The sequence below is a fragment of the Labrus bergylta genome, chromosome 2 (assembly GCF_963930695.1).
Source record: "Labrus bergylta chromosome 2, fLabBer1.1, whole genome shotgun sequence".
NCBI lineage: Eukaryota > Metazoa > Chordata > Actinopteri > Labriformes > Labridae > Labrus > Labrus bergylta.
Window position 1 is genome coordinate 16,486,177 of NC_089196.1, and position 21,544 is coordinate 16,507,720.

The 21,544-nt window shown below is 39.6% G+C and overlaps 2 protein-coding genes across 2 annotated transcripts; one reads left to right on the forward strand and one right to left on the reverse strand.

Moving 5' to 3' along the window:
* The first annotated feature begins 15 nt into the window (after positions 1-15).
* Positions 16-14,534, forward strand: ddx31 (DEAD (Asp-Glu-Ala-Asp) box polypeptide 31). The gene is made up of 21 exons (XM_020649732.3): positions 16-151; positions 1,189-1,401; positions 1,677-1,835; positions 2,023-2,156; positions 2,350-2,425; positions 2,843-2,886; positions 3,090-3,160; positions 3,563-3,672; positions 4,497-4,538; positions 5,421-5,485; positions 6,126-6,245; positions 7,249-7,355; positions 7,449-7,666; positions 7,981-8,130; positions 8,220-8,279; positions 8,367-8,417; positions 8,740-8,879; positions 8,966-9,050; positions 11,880-11,991; positions 12,069-12,321; positions 13,721-14,534. The coding sequence occupies exons 2-21, from the start codon at positions 1,291-1,293 to the stop codon at positions 13,848-13,850; spliced, it is 2,238 nt and encodes a 745-aa protein (XP_020505388.2). The 5' UTR covers positions 16-151; positions 1,189-1,290; the 3' UTR covers positions 13,851-14,534.
* A 1,529-nt stretch (positions 14,535-16,063) lies between these two features.
* On the reverse strand, positions 16,064-21,032 carry barhl1a (BarH-like homeobox 1a). The gene is made up of 3 exons (XM_020649783.3): positions 20,205-21,032; positions 18,590-18,791; positions 16,064-17,395 (listed from the first exon to the last, which is right to left on the reverse strand). The coding sequence occupies exons 1-3, from the start codon at positions 20,623-20,625 to the stop codon at positions 17,197-17,199; spliced, it is 822 nt and encodes a 273-aa protein (XP_020505439.2). The 5' UTR covers positions 20,626-21,032; the 3' UTR covers positions 16,064-17,196.
* Positions 21,033-21,544: the final 512 nt, after the last annotated feature.

Below are 21,544 nucleotides of genomic sequence, written 5' to 3' on the forward strand. Positions count from 1 at the left end.
AAAGTCAGTTTTGCTACGAAATACCTTATAATTAAAGCTTGCTTACTGCGCATGTCTACCAAAACCAGCTGTGAAGGAGGCGGTGCTTCAGTGACGTATCAGGAAGAGCTCTCCACTCCCCCACGCGTGTTGTGGATTCCTCAGTTTCACGGTGAGTTCATCCAGTCTTAGTTTTTAGATTTTCCGTCCTTTTCTGCATTAGCTTTAGATTTGAAGCTGCACTACAGCCGAGCCTGAGCCACACAGACGCGTACACACGTGTCTGTTTACAATCTGTGGTTTATACGTGTTTCACTATGTTTGAGCATTCCGCTGTAATGTGTAACCTCAACAACATTGACGGCACGTTTTGTCATATATGAGCTTCGTAACCTCGTTAAGAATCAGAGGTATCCCCGCTAAACAGGCAAAATACACAAAACGACGATTCAACGGAACATCACGTCAGGTTTACGTTTCCTTGCACTTCCGACAGTGAAGCCACAATGATTAGGTATAATTTAAACCTCAAACACATGAGTGAGGGCCTCTCTTTAGGTCGGCTCAGTTTTGTATTGTGCACTTAACATTTGTCAATAGTCTTGTTGCCTTTCTAACTTTAAGACAGGTCCATTAAGTTACTCAAGTGATTTCCCATATAATGAATGTTAATGCTTAAGAGAGATGTTGTGATTCATTACTTTTCTTTTGTATTTGGCCAAATATATAAAAACACGATATTACAAGTTACAGTCAGGACAAGCAGTAAATAAAAAAAAATGTATTGACCAATTAACCTAAGTAATAAACATTACATATTGAAGACAAAAACCTTAGTGAGAGGTTACTGAGTATAGTTCACTGTAATACGACAGTGTACGTTCACTGTTATTATTTTTCATATGTTTTAATGTATTCATGCAAATGTTAAACTTACCCAGGAAAATATTAACATTCGGGGAGGAGTTTTAATACTTTTTCGTAAATACTTGAATGTGAGGAAATACATCATGATATCTGTTTGTCTGTGTGGTAATAATGCAACAGTGAAAGCTGTTTGGTTGGTCGTAAATATTTGAAATAAACTCTTAATTACATGTAACTGCATGAATTGTCATTACTTGTTTTCTGTCTGAGTAATATATGACCTCTGAGTTTTCTGAATTACATTTGGCCTGAGTCTGATATCTTTTTAATATTTAAATGCAGGTTAAAGAGGATCATCTGACTTTGTGAGAGGTTGCGGCGTTTGTGTACAAACACAACTCTTTCTCGTCTGTCAGTCTGTTGGATTGTCGGTCAGGTGTGTTGATGATGTCATCATCAGAGGACCAGCTGTGTCTGAACATCCACAGCGGTTTTTCCTCCTCGTCATTGACCAATAGGAAACCTCTGAGTGCTCAGCAGAGATGGGTCACATTGGTGAGTACTACCCTGTGACTGTCAGAGAGATGTTTTATTTTAATTCCATGAGTATTACTATTGTTATTAGAGCTAATGCTTTTATAATAGCAAAATCAGGAACAGAGGTTAATGTCAGATAATGACAATATAACAAGAATTTAATCTCAATTACACTTCATAGTGTATGTAGGGAAATTTGTCTTGGACTTAAATTCTGCACAAGAAACAAGAAAAATGTTTGAACTGTAAACATGTTAACAAGTCAGTTTCGTTTTCTTGATTTGAATCTCCAGAAGAAGCAGAGAGCAGAGAAGAGAAAGTTCAGCTCCCAAGAGGAGGAGCTGGCAAAGAAGAAAAGAGGCTCCTTTAAAGAGAGGGGACTCCAGCACAGTGACACAGCAGAGGAGGAGGAAGAGGAGGAGGAGGAGGAAGAGGAGGAGGCAGACACTCAGGTAAACACTGCTCACACCTGTAGTACTAAAGATCAGGCCTGAAGCTTAGAATATTTGTGTTCATACAGCTGTTATGAACCATGTGTGAGCCACATTAAAAAAGGTAACTACCTATTCAACGATTGTATAATATTTAACATATTTTGATAATTATCTCTGGATGTTTCTGTCCCCTCTTGCTCAGCAGATAGACAGCAGGGCACCACAGAAGAAGACAAAAGAAAAAGAGAAGAAGAAGGATGGAGTTAAGGAAACAGGAAGGAGCAGCATTAAGACGTCCTCTTTGTTCAAGCACAACCCCGAGATCCCGGAAATCCACAGGTATGCAGCTCGCAATCTGATTGGCTGAGCTCTTCACCCTCTGATCCTGATTAGTCCATAACCATCAGAGGATATTGTTTCTGTTACTGATAGATCTGTTATACATAACTCTTTGCTTTTTAACTCACACTATTTCTTTACTTCTCTACCTCCCTCTCCCCTCTCTTCCTCACCCCCTTCTCCCTTCCTTCAGACCTGCCGTCTCTCTGGTAAAGGAAAAGATTTTCACCAGTGACTCCTTCTCAGACTTGGACCTGCATCCACATCTGGTAACAGACAGACAGACCTTAACTTGAATGATTGTTTAATGTGTGCAATATTTCTCCCCTCTTAACTGGAAAATATAAGTGTAATAAACCATTAAGAGCTGTGGCTCAGTTGTAGAGTCGGTCATCTCTCAACCCGAAGGTCGGGGGTTCAATTCTCAGCTCCTGCTGCCATATGCCGTAGTGTCCTTGGGCAAGATACTAAACCGTGAACCGCTCCCAAGTGGCATATCCAGCAGTGTGTGAATGTGCATGAATGGCATGGTTAATACTCATTGGCACTTCACGTAGCATCCTGTCAGTGTGTGAATTTAGTGTGAGTGGTTTATTGTGTCGTGTTAAAACAGCTTTGAGTGGTCCATTTACCACGAGAGCATGCTAATTGTTGTGGTTTTTGATTGGCTGGTTTCTGTCCACTAGGTGGCAACACTGAACAAAGTCCTGAATGTTTCCATAGTGACAAGGTGAGATTTTAAATACATTTCCAACATTTAAAGAGACACTATATATTTCTTTAAAAACCTTTGACATCTTGACTCAGGTTTAATCCTAACAGTGATATTTTTTTATGCTGTGGGGTACAATTTGAGGACACAATTTTATGCTGTTACAACTAAAATAAGCCTCTTTTTTTTCTGCTTACACTTTTGTGTGTTTGTGTGTTTAGTGTTCAGAAACAGACTATTCCAGTTCTTCTCTCAGGACGAGACGCTGTAGTCAGGTCTCAGACGGGTTCAGGTAAGGTACAAATTACATTCTTGTTCTGTTTTTCAGGAGTCCTCTTTCTTGTAAAATACAAGATTGTAGGTTTACATTTGACTAACAGCTTTCTCCACTAAAGGATTCTAACTATGGGACACATTACCAACTGCGATAAGATTAATGTAAGATGTAACATCTTTCATAACAAAGATGAAGTTTAAGCTAAAAGCAATGAAATTGAAATGAAATTGTTATTGGTAAGTTAAACTCTCTTTGCTACACATCAGTGTCATGCTTTCTAAGTAAACTTCTTATTTTATTTCAATAAAATAAAGTCTAACTCAAAAGTAGACCAACAGACTAAGAGAACAATGACTTAGATGTTCCACCTTGTGTAAACAAAGAAACAGGCTCTGATGGTGGACTCTGTCTCTGCAGGTAAAACCCTGTCCTACGCCGTCCCCGTGGTCCAGAGTCTGCAGGCGGTCCAGCCCAAGATCAGCAGGTCAGATGGTCCTCTGGCTGTCGTCATCGTCCCAACCAGAGAGGTTCGGTTTAAACACTTGACATTTTGCTTCATTGAAATCTGTGTTAATATGAGGATTTGTTTTCTCATCAGTCCGTTTATTCTATAAGTTCTCTTCTATTTTAGTCTATGGCATCAGATTTACTTTACTGTCTTTTCAATCAGAAAACATGCGACACAGAAGTGTCAACATAGGATGGCTGATAAACTCATTATTAAGCAGTTTATACTGATCAACTAAGCAGTTTGTTGGATGATTGTTTCAGGAAATTGAAGTCTGGTGTCACAAATCTGAACCTGAAATTATTTACAGTCCAGTTTAGGTTCATATCAAACAAACCAGATTTTCAAAACATGTTTATCTGTGATTTTGAGATCTAGATGGTTTTAATCATAGACAGAGTAAGCTGTTTCCCAGGATTTATGATAAGCTAAGCTAAACACTAGCGAAGAAAAAAAACTTGTATACAAATACTGGCTGTTCCAACTGCAAACAACAATATATCTTGTTCCGTTTGCAATTTTCCTGTAAAATCCCCAACAGGAACGCATCAGGACGCTTTAGTTATTACACAACAGAAGATATGTGGTCAAAGACTAAATCTTGGTTTTGGTGATTTAATCCCTATTTGTGTTGGTATTCATTTCGTGTATTAAGTACCACCACTTTGAATCCAGTCATGAACTGTTCATTTTTAGAAACGAGCAAACAAGGTGTAAGCGAGAATCCCATAAAGGGTTAAACTGATAGCTTTGGTTGACTTAGGCTGAGGCTGTAGGTGTAAAGAGCTGTTTAACCTGAGTTGATTCATTTGCTCTCCTCTTGTCTGTCTGTCCGTCCATCAGCTCGCCCAGCAGACATTTCAGACTTTCCAGAAGCTCCTTAAGGTAACACACAAATAAAATCCCAGCTCATCATGTCATTATTTGTCCAATGTTGTTGTTGTAACTGAAGACTGTATTAAAAAAAAATATGAACGACATGACAGCTTCCCAAAAGTGAAGCCAAAACATCCGAAGCTGGCCATGCTGACTGTCTGCAGTATCGGTCAGAAGCTGCACCTCCTCCATGTTCTATAAAAAGGGGTGTAACCTCAATTGAAACAGCTCCTGCAGCTATCCTTTCAATTAGCAAAGTAGAGGAGGCATGGCAAAAAAAGGTGACAGATTCAAACACAAGCGTGATGTGTCAACTTTAAACTGAGAATGTCAAAATGATTGAAACTTTTTCCATACTGAGTACTTAAACCGATACAAATCCTTTTTTTTTTTCCATAGTGCCGGAAGGAATTGATATTATGAAAGAAAAATCCGACATATAGTCATATTTTCATCCCAAAGCTGCAGCGAGCATGAGAGAGAGCTAACGCTGCTGTGGGCAGTCAAGTGGAGAGAGCGCGCGCCAGTAGCAGAGATACAGTTATACAATATGATATTTTCTGATTGTTACACAGCGGTAATGCTCTCAAGATCTTAGAAACACATTTGTCAGCACAGGTGCAGGATTTTGTTCGATTGCTGCTAAAGCAATCGCTCTCCTCTCTTTCGGTTAGTTTTTCTAGTGTCTTTCAAACTGCTGCAGGAAGTAATGTGCTAACAACAACGGATGCTTACTCTGGTGTTTTTCACTGTCTCTCTCTCTCTCTCTCTCTCTCTCTCTCTCTCTCTCTCTCTCTCTCTCTCTCTCTCTCTCTCTCTCTCTCTCTCTCTCTCTCTCTCTCTCTCTCTCTCTCTCTCTCTCTCTCTCTCTCTCTCTCTCTCTCTCTCTAGCCGTTTATGTGGATTGTCCCAGGTGTTCTGATGGGAGGAGAGAAGAGGAAAGCAGAGAAGGCAAGGTACTGGTTGTCCTCATTTTCTCTTTAGTTCTCAAATACTCCCACTCTTCTCCTTCTTTGTCCTCTTTTTCCTCGTCTCTCCTCTCCTACTCAAGTTTTCTTTTCTTTTCTGCTCTCCTTAGCTCCTCAAGTTCTTCTACTCCAGTCCCACTCTCTTTGTTTTTCTCTTATTCTTTATCTTCTTCTATTCTTGTCTACTTACCTCTTCTAGTCCGCCTCATCTTCTTCTTGACTCTGTTCTCCTTGTTCTGTCCTCCTTCTCCTTCTCAACTTCTTCTCACTTCTCCTCCTCATTTCAGAGTCTTTAGAAGTGCTGCTAGTTGCTGTTGCGGTCCTTAAACCTATAAGGAGGAAGACAATTCAAGAAGTGTTTCAGGGGAAGTTGAGAATACTTAAATCACAGATCAAAATCACAAATGAGTCTCTAATTATGGTAATCTTTAAACAAAAACATCCTGGGGATTTATTTACTCTTGGGAGTCTTAAAAACATTGGAGGTAACATCATAGAATCATTGGAAGATAAACGGTTCATCGTCTGGAGAGCAGGAAGAGAATCACAACATTTAAAGTTAAATATCAGAAAGTGTTGAAAATTGTTGCCGTAAAGAAAACTGATGGTTTGTCTGACCCCTCTTCAGGCTGCGTAAAGGCATCAACATCCTGGTTTCAACTCCTGGACGTCTGGTGGATCATATCAAAAACACCCTGAGCATCGCCTTTAGTGCTGTTCGCTGGCTCATCTTGGACGAGGCTGATCGGTAATTTACAACTCTAACAGCTAAATGTGTTCACGCTTCATACATATGTTTTCTTTGTTTCTATGCCTGAATATTTTTCACATTTTCTGCAGATTGTCTGGTATGTTTTGTTACATCTATGTAAATCTGCTTGTGTCACATAAGTGTGTATTAACCTTTTGATGCTGTAATAGTTTAAGATAAATACTTACAGACTTAAGACTTAAGAGCACTAGTACAAGCTACTTTCCATACACCATCAGATATTTCATATTGCAAATGTTCCTTCTTCACATCCAGCTTATACTCTATCCACTATTAATTTAGACCCCAAAATACACGTAAAAATGAATTCCCAGGTGAAAAAATTATACAGTAATTGCCCTTTACACTAGCCCACTCACATCATCAGTTATATGTATTTGTATGTTTAAGTTTTGTCTTAATTAGTATGGATACTTTTTTTCTCATAATTTAAGCTTGAGGGTGCATGTTAACATTTAATTATAGAGGACCAAGTAAAGAGCCTTGAGGAACTCCATATCAGTTCTGTTTTGTTGCAATGAAGTCCCAGAACCACACAGAGTACTTTGATGTGAGCTTTGTGAAATTATCAGTCAAGCTTCATTTAAAGAGTCCATATTATGCCCTTTTTGGGGTTTGTATATTTAATCTATGTACCTACTAAAGTATGTTCACAATAGCTTAAGTTCGAAAAAGGTGTCTGTTTTCATGTACTGCCGCTCCATGCACCGGCTCGCTTCTGACTCTCTCTCTAAGGCTCTGAAGTGCCCACGTTCAGAGTCCCCATGTGTGCCAAGTCTGATCTGATTGGTCGGCCTGTTGGCTCTGCCGTAATTGGTCAGTTGCTCAGCCACTCTGGCTCTGAGGGAAATAGATGTGTCTAAACATGCACAGGACACATGGAAAACACACTAAAGGGCATATAAAACCAGAATAAGCATAATATGGGCAAAGTGTCGGTTTTAGACGATTTATCTCCTGTGATTGTGTGTGTTATCAGGACGTTGGACTTGGGTTTTGAGAAGGATCTGACAGTCATTTTAAACAGTTTGAACTCTAAAGGACCAAGCAGACAGAACGTCCTGTTGTCTGCTACACTGACAAGCGGTAAGTAAGGGATTAAAGGTTTTTTTCTTTCAACAAAAACACAAGTTTCTGGCCTAAGCAGAGCAGACAATGAAAGGTCCTGCTATGTTTCAGGTGTGAATTGGTTAGCAGATGTTTGTCTGGACGATCCAGTCAGCATCCAAGTGTCTGGCTCCGCCCCCCCTGACCTCAAAGGCTCTACTTCTGACCTCAGCGCAGCCAGCAAATCAGAGAGCTTTGCTGTCCCAGAGCATCTGAAGCAGTTTGTTGTGGTTGTTCCGAGTAAGATCAGACTAGTATGTCTGGCTGCCTTCATACTGGACAAATGCAAGGTAAGTAATAAAATAAAACTTGAACAGTCTTTTTTTTTCTTTCTTTTTTTTTGCATTGTCTTTAAGCTGAAGACAATTTGACCACTTTCACAGGAGTTGGTCAAAGACATTCATAGATTTTATAGGCTTGCTTAATATTAGCAGCCAAAGGAACTGCTGTATTTTGCCAGAAATGCTCTCAACAAAACACATTTCCCCTCAGGAATAACAAAGTTAATTCTTTGTTGCAGTGGCTTAATTGGTTGATCAAAAAATCACAAGTCAACCATCATAGTCAACCATAAACTGATGGACTGTTGTTTTCTGTCCTTCAGTTTTCTCAGAACAAACTTGTTATCTTCGTCTCGAGCTGTGAAGCTGTCGAGTTTCTACACTCTCTCTTCAATTCAGTCCTCTCTGGCCCCTCGACCAATAACAAGCCTAAACTCAGCTTCATGCGTCTTCATGGCAACATGAAGCAGGAGGTAAGGTTTCTCTCTGTGCTCATTGTCAATCCATGTTTGAGTGGTTGTGTGATCATCTGTAGTCATTGTTTGTTTCACAACTCCTACAGGAGCGCTCAGACGTCTTTCAGCAGTTTTCTGTCTCTAAATCTGGAGTCCTGTTCTGCACAGTCAGTATTTCTGATTTACACCACACTGCCAGCTTTACATTCTGTGTGTTATGATTTTGTGATTTCAAATAAAAATGTGTGTTTCAGGATGTGGCAGCCAGAGGTCTGGACCTCCCTGCTGTTTCCTGGATCATTCAGGTAATTGTTAACATCAGCATTGTCTCCCAACTAAGATGCGACTCAGTGGTAAAGTCATTTCTCAACTGCAGGCTCAGGGGTTTGATCCCCAGCTTATGCAGTCACATGTCAAAGTGTCCTTGGGAAGACACTGAACCCTGAATTTCTTCTGCTGCTACTCCAGCGGCATGTGAATGTGTATGAATGGAATAGTAGTACTGTTTGATAAATGGGCACTTTACGCAGCAGCCTCTGCCATCAGTGTGTGAATGTGTTGAGAATGGGTGAACGTGAAGAGAAAAAGTGCATTGAGTGGTCATAACATAAGTTTGTGTGTCTACAGTACACTCCTCCATCAGCAGCAGCAGAGTACGTCCACCGTGTTGGTCGGACAGCTCGGATCGGAGGAAAAGGAAGCAGCCTCCTGTTCCTCACACCTGCTGAGACTGCCTATATCCCTGAGCTGACCAATCACAAAATCAGGTGTGTTGACTGATTCCATTTCATTGACCATCAACTCTGTAGGTTCCCTGCCTGGTTTTGACTTCATGGCTCTTGTTGTGTTCCAGCCTGGAAGAGATGAAGCTGCAGGACATCCTCTCTTGCCTGATGATGGACGACACCTACAAGGGACGGGGGAAATACCACAGCAAGGTAAGAAACCTTCATCCTTACACTTTGGCCTCTAATGGCCCTGACACACCAAGCAGACGGCAAAGAACTAGTTGCGACGAAGACCAACTGTGGCGTTGCCTCGCGACTACAGCTGACGGCCAACCACCACTTGTGTTCTGCGCATGCGTGAGAGGAAATAATTCCCCCTGCTAGCAGGCAACAGTGGTCCGTTTTTATTGTACGACCATTTTCACACCACTGTCGGTCACCACATAATATAGGTACTTCTCGAGAATAATGTGTGATTAAAAGTTGAAAATGGCACTGGTGTTGTCAGCCCTTGGTCTTTTAGTGGAAAAAGAAGAGGCGGTGGTGACAAATAAGGAGAAACTGCACTAATGGGTGAAAGCATGGATACTACAGCGGCAGGCTCAAGGGGCTTTCCTGAACCTATGTCAAGAACTGGAGTTATTTGAAACACCGGAACAGTGATTCCTCTCACCAACCGACACCGATTGAACATGTCGAATCGGCCAAAAAAGTGTCAAGTCCCAGGGATTTGTGAGATGGTTTTGGGGTGATAAACATTAACTTTCCTAGGGTTTATTTGGATTACTGGGGTATTTTCTTGGCTCCTGGTGTCAGTGAGACGGTACCAGGAGTCTAAAACATCACAATATCTGATTAACTACAGAATATAAAATGCCCCTAAAATGTAAAAGCAGAGGATCAATGTATTTATTCACTCCATGTCAGTGTCAGTTCCACCTCTTATCCTGCTTCGTCTCTTAACTTTTTTCCCTCTGTCTTATTCTTTTATCTCGTTATCAATTTTTTTACTTGGCCAATTAGCTTTTATTCACATTACCCTCATTTTATCATAAATAACACCATGGAGAGTCATTAAGTAGTGACACGATGAGTCAGGGGAATCAATTTAGAGGTCTGTATTTCCAATTGCTTCTCAGGAGGCAAGTTCTAAAAAGAACGATGTTGAAGGGGGTATTCAGGCTTTAAACGTTTGTTGTTGTCTTTTTATGCCTTTATTTAGAGACAGGATAGTGGCTAGAGTCAGAATCCAGGGAGAGAGAGATATGGGAAAGGAGACACATGTAGAATCCAGATCCAGGGCGCCGGTGTTGGAGGACTTCAGCCTCTGTACATTTGGCGCGCCCACTAACCTCTAGGCGTCCCTTTTTGCATCTTTAAAGTGGCTTTTCTTTGACATGACTCCAATACATTTTGAAGGAGGGTCCCCAGCAAAGTGATGGAGCTAACAATAAACAGTGTTAGGGCACTTTAGTGCTCTTTTTGTGTTTTGCAGTGGTAGGTTCTTAGAATAGTTTCCGTCTGTCTGAGAGGTGATTCTAAGGGTCTTTCCCTTAGAAATCACTTCATTGAGGGTCTTCAAAGGGAGTTTATGGGGTAGGTGGAAGGGTTAGGATGTGTTTGTGTTAGGGGTCATAATCAAAGTCTCTGTCTGGGGATTTGAGTTGGTTCCATGTACTGTTCTAGGGGTTATGAGTCTGTTTTGGTGTTTTTTGTTTGTTTGGGGGGTTTTTTGGGGGGGGGGGGGCGTAAACAATTGTGCATGTTGAGATTCCTTCTGTGTCTAAGTTTTCTTTGTATGCAAAATCCTTTGATATGGTTTTGGTGATCTTTAACAGGTTTGAGTAGTCTGCAAAGAAATGCATTTTTTGTTTGCCTGTTACTAGTATGTTGAAGATGTCAGCTTTCATTTTTCCTCTTCTTTGGAGGGTTGTTGGGGTTCTGGGGGTCTTAGCGTGGTCCAGGATTGTGCTCAGTTGTGCTGATAGTCTGAGGCTCAGACAGAGAAACCACCTGCTGTTCCTTTAAAGATGAAACGAAAGATTTTGTATTACTTGTTTCTTTTTCTTTTTAAAAACCCAAACATGACAGTGTCAGACTATAGAGCACCAACAAAGACAGTGTAAAAAGACTGGTGGTGACAGTAAAACCAGCGGGGGACGTGTTTGTGAAGGATCACTTCAGACAGTTTCATTGAAGCTCTTTCCAAAGTAACCTGATGTGAGTCCTGCTGCAGGTTGAAACAGAAGAACTGCAGCTTCAGATTTCAGTTTGTGTCTGTGATGATCTGATGCTTGTGACCAGTCAGGGGAGATATGTAAGCTGCTGGCTCTCCAACAACACCACACTGATTTATATCAACCTTTATTTAAACACATCCATCTGTTGAACATTAAACATGCTCCCAGATTTAGACTCACAAACACCACATCAGAATGATCAGCTGAAGAATCAGAAGGTGTCACCTCAGTGGTGTTTATCTAGTTTGGTTCTCAGGCGCACCTGAGCACAGAGCAATCTTTGTGAAACAGATAACTCTTTATTTAGATTTCCACTTGGAATCAATCTAGAAAACTGAATGAGTGTATGATAAATTAGAAATTGCACTTTTTATTTACTTATTTATTTAAATGTTTGCTTTGTTTCCTTTGCTAATTGTTTTGCACCCAGTCAAAATCCTTGTATGTGTAAATGTACTTGGCAATAAAAAACAATTCTGATTGGATTTATATTAGTAACGTCAAGGGTTCAAAACTTTAGGAGACATTGAACTTTAAAAAAAAAAAAAATTAGTTTCTACTTTTGGAGTCACAGTAACATTGGTGTTTGCTTCTGGTTTGTTTAAGGCAATGGTAAGGGGGAGGTTGAGGGGCTTCATTTCATCCCTGAACATTCCCTTCAGGGCCACTGTGTCCTTTGTGTCTTGCCGTACATTTTATTTTATTTGTATTAGTAGTATAAGTTTCCTGTAATTCATTCGTTCTGAGTCAGTTAGTCTTTATTGACAGCTTTCTGTCTGTCCTTCTGTCTGCCTGTCAGAGTTCATCCAAAGCTCTGGAGCAGGAGACCAGAGAGAGAGCGACGGTCCTGCAGACGGAGTTTGAAAACGTTGTTCACGCAGATACTCAGTCAGTGCAGAACGCCAAGAAAGGTAAGTGTCCTTAATTGTGCAGTGTTTGTAGTTTGAAGTTTGCAGTGATCTATAACCTGTCACTGTGATGTCATCAGCATTGCAGTCCTTCCTAAGAGCATACACCACCTACCCTGCCCACCTCAAACACATCTTCCACATCCGCTCCCTCCACCTGGGACACACGGCCAAGAGCTTCGGCCTTCGGGACGCTCCGCAGGGCCTAAGCGCCATCACTGGAGGTGCCAAGACTCACAATAAGAACCAGAACAAGAACCAGAGCAGGAGCCCCGTCAAGAACCAGAACAAGGCGAGCGGCGGAGCAGGACAGAGGAGAGCCGGGGAGAAGAGGTGAGACTTATGAAAATGTTTAACCGGTGAAAACAGAGGGAGATCTTTGTTTCTATAATCCTTTTTTAATTAAGACTCAAATACAACTATACCTACAATGACTAAAACAGCTAGAGACTGCTGTATTTGTAACACTTAGCTAATGATTCTGACTTAAGTTGTTGATGATACATTTAAAACAGTTTCAACTTCCTATCTGTGTACGTCATTATTTTAGAATGTGAAGTGTTCTGGTTTATGTTCCAAGAATTATGGAGAAATAGGCATCTGTTTTCTGAGGCATATACTGCATTGTCAATCAGACGATGAAAGCAGATGGGTTCTGAGATTTGAACTTACATAACCTTTAAAATATCAGGCATTTGAAGAATCCAAAATGTAACATCACAATAAGCAATAGAAACAATGCAGGAATAATCTTGCGCCCTATTTTGATAACTTTTAAGTGTTGAATAAAGTTGGAGTTCTCTTTCATTCATTGTCTATCTTATTGATCCAAAAGTAGACTCAAAACGGTGTCTCCTCCACCAACAGCTCTGTTCAAAAAATACACACAAAAAAAACACAATTTAATTCATTTGGAATTGTCTCTAAAAGGGGAAATGTTAAAGATTTTCTATAAATGTGAAAACACACAGTGTTGTTTGTGTATGTCTGACACGTGCTCATTAACACACACCTCCTGCTGAGAAGTCTGACAGTAAGACACACACATTAAACACACACTCCTATATATAATTAAAGCTGCTGCTCCCCTCAGTCACCGATCATCTGTACTGTGTGTTGGGTTTTTGTGTGTTTGTTGTTGTTGTTGTTAACAGCTGCTCTTCACAGCAGGCTTGTCTGGACATGGTTCAACCACACACACACACACACACACACACACCACATTGTACAGGCTGCCAATACTGTTTGTGCATGGTCAGTAGAGACATAATTACAGGTGTGTGTGTGGGTTCATTTAAAACCTTCTTAGTATCCTACAATCCTTTGGGTGCTGGTCAGCCTTTTTGATTTGGGTGATTATTTTTTATGTTATTGGGTTATTTGGCAGATCCAGTTTTCATAGAGAATGATTTATAACAATGCTGCACCACATTATTTATAGCCAACATCAATTTCCAATGACTGTTCCTGGAAGGGCCTTCAACATCAAATAAATATCATATATAGAGCTTGCCTACAGACAGAGCTCATGTGTGTGTTACAGTTGGTTGGCAATTCTAAGAAGTTTCAAGGCTTGCCAGCATGCACCTATACAAATAGAAACCTAAGTATGATAATATTAGTAGTAGTATTGAGAAGGAGACAAGTAGAAAAACATGCTGCTGGAACATGAAAGAACTGTCTTGATTTCAAAATATTTTTACTTGAGTGTGTGATTTTATTCTCATTGCAGGTTTTCTTCCAGTCAGAAGGAGCTCAGTCTTTCCCGCTCCGAGTTTTCTAATGGGATGGAGGAAGGTAATGCCAAGAAAAAGAAGAAGAAGAAGAAGTTTGGTCAGTCAGGAGAAGAGGAGGAGAAATGAGCAGCTAGAAAGGAACAGGCGATATACACAGCTGACTGGTCAAGAAGATGCACTGGACATTTGGCTCATAGGGGACAGGAGTGAGGAGTTCTGAATTATTTACAGGATGACTAAAAGTTCTGGAAAATCCTGGGAGTCCTATAAAAGTCTGATGGTGTGTTTAGACCTGTGTCATGTATACAGGGTGGTGTGAGGACACTCAGTCTTCTATGTCCAAGCAAACTGAGCCAAAGACGCATCTATAATGTAAAATTCTACAGTTTTACTGATGGCTCATTGGCTTATCTCGAGTTGTGAGGTCAAGTTCGCTCCCTATTTGAACACATTTAAAATATGTGAACTCTTGGCAATATTTAAAAATCTGAAATAATGTCACAAAAACTATTTACATCATTATTAATTTCTTCTCAACCTTAAAAAAAGGTTTCAGTTTATTCCTCAGTGTTCAGGTGTGTTGTGCCAGGAGTCAAGTGTTGAGGTTTCTGGAGCCGCTCACGTCACACACCTCATTATGTGTTTGAGGACAGACAACTTAAAAATATAAAAATATAAATATATATTTTTTATTTTTTCACAACTTCAGAATAGTGTTTTCAACATTTGTGATGTTTAAAAATAAATAACTTGTATTTTACAGCTTGATGAATTTAATAAAGCAGTAAAAAATAAAAATCTGATGATTTAGTTTCTGGGATTGAGAGTCAACTTTGCAGGGCTTCCTGTGTAGCCGGCAGATAGAGCTTAAGGACTTCCTTTTCCGTTCACCAGCAGGTAAATGTACTGTACTTATATAGCACTTTTGCTAGTCTTCCGACCCCTCATAGCGCTTTGTCAGTGCACATTACTTTCACTCTTTCAATCCACCTTCTCCACCTTCACTTCACTTGCTCTGCACACAACTGTTATCAGGTGTTCAGCCAGATGAATGCTAGTAGTGGATACTACTCAGACAGTCTGCAAACTGAAACCTAACACCTCTGATACCTAAAATCCAGTCGTGTGCCAGAGATGAACTCTAGCAGCGTCTTAACTCAAGTTATTAGGGCATCACCGGCAGTAATAATATTTTGGGAGTTTTGTATAACTACTACAGGATAACGCTGCAGCCGAGTACTGCATTACAGATACTTTCATCTGATTTTAGGCAATTTTTGTCTCTCATGAGACACAGGATGAATCCAAGTTCTGATCTGCTCTTTTTCTCTCAGTGCAACTAAATATGATGCAGAGAAGGTGTGACAGTCAGTTCAGAAATTAAAGACATGTCAGTGTTTGCGGCTCTTAACTCTTGACATTTTACAAAAACATTAACGCAAAGATACATTTTTTTATTACCTTTTAAAGCATTTTTCAGGAGTGAAGAGTCAATGATTTATCCATTTGACCTCTTAAGTTTCAGATTCATTTCTGCCTCAAATGTAAACCGTGTGTGTTCGTGTGTTTGCTTGTGAAAGCTTTTCACACATCAACTTTAAAAGAACCAAAGCCCTTTTTTTCCCCCACTGGACTGCCGTCAAAAACCATGAAATATTTAAAAATAAGTAAATAAATAAACAATAAATCTAAAAGTTAAGTGTAACTTTAAAAGTGGCTGTTTCAGAAATAAAAGCCTGTTTGTTTCTACAGCACTTATTCAGAGTGTTCTGGTCAGTCTGATGTGTAATCGCTGCCTTTTAACTCCATCAATATTTCACCCACTGCTTAATATTTCATCAGTTGATTGCTCTTATTCTATATTAAACGTTCAGCCGTCTGATTGGACCAATGACTGAAACAATCTGAAGTGTATAACAAATATTACCCACAAAAGATGAATTGTTCTGTCTTCATTCATCATTCATCCATCAAACATCAGTGCATTCTCTGGCTGCCAATTATGTAACGTGAGCGGTTTTTATTGTTCTGAACTGAATTGTGAGTAGATTCTTTTTTTAAATACTACAAGCAAACATTGGTGTTGCTCCGTAAATGCAAACGGAGAAGTTGGATATGAACAAGATAAAAGCAGCTCATGAGTCAAACCCACATGGTTCTGTCCTTTACAAGTCTGAAACAAGTCTGATTCCAACTCATAAACAATCAAGACTTAAAATCCCTGACAGGACCTAAACAAGTCCCAAACATTGCAAGAATGGACTCAAGCTTCAAATCCTTTCGTTTTTTAAAACTTAGTAACTTTATAAATGATTTTTATGTGTAATTGACCATTTTAAATAAAGAATACCATAGCAAAAATAAGAATTATTTGCATATTTATTGAAGAAAAAAAAAGAAATATTCCTCTATACAGACATTCAAAACAGCCAAAAGCTCCAAATAACAGTTTGTGTGATTCATAGACTTTAATTAAGAAGTGGACATGGCCACACAGAGGTTACCCGATGGTTTGTAAACTGTTTTTTAAGCCTCGATTTGTGGCATTTTTGCCTTTTGAGTCTTGTTTTTTTGGAGACAGAAGTGAACATATGTGGGGCTGAAGAAGAGCAATGACACAAGTAAACAAAAATGATCAGCTCAAGCTAGTGCTAACTGGCTAGCCATGTGCAACAATATTTCATAGTAGTTAAATAATTTTGGATGCCAATAAGGGCACGCTACATCCATCATAAAACAAAAAGGCAAACTCTTAAGGGTGATTTTTAATAGTAGCAAAAAACCGTTCTGGTCTCCGGGGGTAGTGATCTGTCCGCCATAAGTAACCACGCCCTATAAAATATATACCCTGGTGTTGAACTCCAAATGGGACCATGATTTACTCAATGCTGATGCTGTTTTTGGAAAAAGACAAAACTAGTGATTGAGAGAGTGTACTCGGGGTAGTGTTTACTGAGGTAATAAATCAAGTAAAAAAAAGACTTCCTCATAGATTTCTATGCAATCAGGTCCCTGCCGGCCCTTTAGAAGGAATGCAGTTTTTAGGCACATCCACACTGGCTTCACATTCAGACTCGGATGCTGCCTCCATTACAGTCTATGTTTCTGACTTTTTGACTGCTCGCATTTCTGTAACCGTTGTCCTTATATCACGGATACATTTCTGTTATTACTACTGGTAGAAATGATGGAGTTGTAGTTTTTCCAGTTTTTCTGGCTGTGTGCTGCAGAAATCTGTGGACCAACAAATCTCTATTGTTTTCCTTCTTCTGAGTCTTCCTTGTTTTTGTTAATGTCCCATCCTTTTGGTAAATCACAATGGAAATCATTGCCTCCTAATCTTGGATTTAGTGTCACTTCCTGAGCAGAGCACACATGTAGTTCCAAGAACTGATACAGAGAAAACATTTTTCATAAAGTTCCTGCAGTCAGTATGTCATCCAGAGAGAACCAGTCTTCCAATGCCCAGCTGTCAGAGGTGGTGTGGTTCAGTGTGGGTCAGGACCCGCGGGAGCAGAGGTGGAGCTAAGTGGTGGTGAGTGTGGTTCCTGTACAGGTACATGTCCATTGTGGGTTGGGCGGGAGGGTACAGGAAGTGATTAGGTAGGAACATCCTGCCAGCTTCAGCCAGAAGCTCCAAACCAACAGCCGACTGACGCTTCCACTTTGTTCTGACAGAGGAAACACACACTTATTCATTCATTTTCACTCCTAATCATTAGCTACAGTACATTATTAATAAGCAGTAAGCAAGTGAGATAATATTTGTTTTCAGCTTTCTTATATATCATAGTTATGGAACTGGCTGATAATTTAGACCACTAACCAATCACAGAACAGGGTTTTCTGTGGTAATGGAACAATAAAAATAAATCAATAAATAAAAAATTAGTGTCTCCCCTGCTCTCCGTCCTCTTTGAGATTCTGCACTAAAAGCTCCAGATTTGTTTCTCTATTAAATATTTATCATTAATTACAGCACATGCTGCTGAATAATTGATCACACCGTGTTTATTATTAATCGGGAAATGTCTCACATGCGTCTGTCTGCAGTGATACTGAACTCAGACAAAGACACAGGCAGGTCCACAGATAGCTAAAAAGTAATCCATTCATTTTATTCTATTTATTTTATTTTGTTCCATTTATTCTTTTACAACTTGTGTTTAAAATATTGTTTTGAAATGGTCACAATATTTTGGCAGTTTTCTCATATGTATATATATATATATATATATATATATATATATATGTGTATGTATATGATAGCTGTACTCTGTTGGTATAAATTCACATTTATTATCAATTATTGTGACAAAATATCTGCAGATAGGCTTAATCCACCTGCAAAGAGACACACAATACTACAAAGATAAATAGAACAAATTCAAATAGACACATGTGTACTAAGAGATACCAAACAACCACAGAGAAGCCAAGAAATAATAATTATGGGATTCAGAATCATGGAACAAAAAACAACACGACCTCAGGCTCAGACACCAAAAGACAACAAAGAGACATTGAACAACTTCAACATGACGCATCCAACCAAGAAGACACGCAAATCAACTACAGCATCCTGAATAAGGACCGCATACAGCCTATAAACAACTCCAAAGAAACACAAAACAAATATCATTACATGCAAAGAACCACAAATCCAAAAAAAAACTATGAGATTCGAAAAAATCACAGAAATGTTGCAAATATAAAGAGACACAAAATATTTTGGTTCTGTCCTTTTTTTTCTGAAAGAGATTGGGTCCTAAAAATGTCTGCTATCAGTTGACCTTTGTCTTATTTTTTTTTATAAAGCTTTATGTCCTGTTCTTTGGTGATATGGTACATGCATATTGAGTTACCTCCTGTTCTGATACCAGGTTTTGACCTGGGTGTCGCTCAGCTGCAGTGAAGCAGCCAGCTCCATGCGGTCCTGGACGCTCAGATATTTCTGTTTCTGGAAGCTTCTCTCCAGCCTGGACAGCTGCTGGTCGCTGAAGGCCGTCCGAGCTTTACGGGGTTTCTTCAGACGACACACTGCAGGGTCCGAGGCCCCGCCCTGTACTGGATGATTGACAGGTAAAAACATTACATCACACCTGTAGGTGACCCAGTTCAGGAGTTTAATATTTTGACTGTCTGCATGCAGGTCCTTAAAATTCCTTACATCGGTTGTGTGTTTGTTTTGGGTTGTTGTTGTTTTTTTCAATTAACTTTTTAGACCTTGAGTAAACATAAATTAAAACAAATAGGCCTAGAAAACTGTTGTTTAAATAATACAATTTAAAAGCATGAGGTGAGGGGTCATATTTATATTCATCGTCAAGTTCAAAACAGTTTCATCATCATCATCATCATCAGACTATTAGTGATAGGCTACTTTAATAATGAATCAACTCCATGATAGAGGACATTCAGTCAAAGTATTTCAGATCCCATTTTCCTTTTTTTTTCTAAATAGATAAAACATAGATAAATACAATGCAATAACAGGAGTCATGCCTTTTATGAAGGGGTAAAGTTTAGTCAGTGTGTTCGAAGATGCACAAAAATGTATTTTTGTAGCCTAAATGATCAGGATGAATATTTTTGTTTCGTCTAATGTGACACACTTCAGAGTAACTTGACATTAAATGGACTCTGATGTAATCCACAAAAATGAGGCTCTCAATGATGACATATTCTGTTAAATAATTAATGAGCAGCTCCGACACTAAAACAATCAAAGCCAGAAGCGGAATGATTAATAACTCGTCCATGTGTTTTATGTTTTACAGCACATAGGCCTATTGCGTTTTAGAGGCTTACAGCGAAAAATCGTCTAAATGACCTGGGTAGATGTAGGCTATTTAAAACAAAGAAAAACAAATAAGCACCATGACAGGTGTGAAAGCGTTAATATAAATATTAATAAGATCAACATTTCATTCAATTTGAACATTTGAAAATAAAAAAAAACAATCCATTTTTGATCAGGCCTACAGTATTTAAAAAAACATCAGCATTAGCCTACTATACTACTACTACAACTTGTCTGATTGTTTTAATTATTATTATTAGGCTGTTATCACATTAAGGACATCATTATGATGCAGTGCGAATTAAAATAGGAATTATTCTATGTGGCCAAGCCGACTTTATCTCCAAATATTTTTGTCATCATCATTTGTGTTCTGCAAATAAAAGTTTAGAGGAAAAAATCACCGTCCCGTATTTTAAATAAGTGGATTATAATCAAACAGAGACTATTTCATCAGTGTGCCTTCTTATTGGGGATCTTACTATTTCAATGTGTCGTAAGTAACACTGATTAACGAATTCATTTGAACAATTAAGGCTTAAATACAGCCCTCACTTTTATCATCAACATAGGCTTACTGCAACTGTTGCAGTCTCACATGTGTTAGATATTTAGACAAAATACTTTTCAGAAAAGAAGGTTTCAGACTTATTTATGTGTTACATTTTTGCTCCTACCTCTGCACTCACTGTCAGAAGACGAGCTGCTGTGACTTTTATCCTGATACTCTTCTTCCGGTCCGGATTGGAACGGCTCGGGTTCAAGCTCAGGCTGTCCCGGGTAGGCATAGAGCTGTCCCGGCTCAGAGTAGATCTGTGGTGGGTCAGAATAGGATTGACAGTCCGCTAAAATATCCCGGATCAGAAAAGAGGAGTTGACGCTGCGGGGATGGAGGTGACTGGGCAGCAGAGCAGACTCCAGCCGGGGAACAGGCTCTCTGCGCGGGGAAGGAGGCGCTGAGCATCCGCTGCTGCTGCTGCTGCTGCCCGGGCTGAGCTCCGGAGGGTCTGCCCGGGTGAGGAGCGCAGGGGGCGGCCTGAGGGAGAGCAGGGAGTCGATGTGAAACCTGGAGGCTGCTCCAAAGGCAGAAACCTCCATCTCCTTCCGGTCTAAGGTGAGCTTCTTCAGTCAGATGCTGAGTTGAAACATCACAGTAGAAATAATATTTGTCCAGTTGCAGAAAATATCACGCAAAACTTTCAACTGATGTTTGATCGTGACGTCACTTGCCTCCTTTAAAAATAAGTTTGTCTTTAACTTTTAAAAAATAGCTTTAAAAAGCAATAACGCTTTAAGTTTCGAAAGAGGAACATTGATCAAGATATGAAGCTGAACGGGTCGATCAGCTGATCACTGCTCCACGCAGAGAGGGGTTTGTTGTGTTGATATCAAGACATATAAATTTATTAAACAGCTCCTCACAGCTCCTCCTCCAGATTATTGTGAGTGTGTGGTGGTGCTGGTGCTGGGGGAGGAGGAGGAGGAGGGGGGGGTCTTTAGAATGCTCCTTCCCACTTTTCTTTCCCGTTTTTTTATAGCCCAGGTAAAAGTCATGTTGAAGGTATAATGGCGCCTCAAGAAAAGGGATCAATGTAACAAAAAAAACAGAAAAACATATAATAACAAATTAGTATAATTACAAGTAGTTAGAGCAACATGTCCCATCGTTGGCAACCTTAGCAGCCAAAGTATTACCAAAATAAGAAGTGGACATAAAGTAGTAAAGCCAATGTTGAAGCATCTTAAACCTGCATCTTTTCTAATGGGAAGAAGAGCAAGGGAGGAGCACAAGAGGTGAACAAAACTACTCTCACTTGACTTATCTAAATGAAAATTGTCCTCCTGAGTAGGCTATTAGAGGTATATTTCTTATGAGTATATGGTCTTCTTCGCTAGTATCTTTAAAATAGCAAATGATTTTATATTCTTATATTTACAAATCAAAGTCAAGAGTCATGATCCTGGAATAAAGTCACAAATCTAAACTTAAAATCTTCACATGGCTGTATCCCTCTTT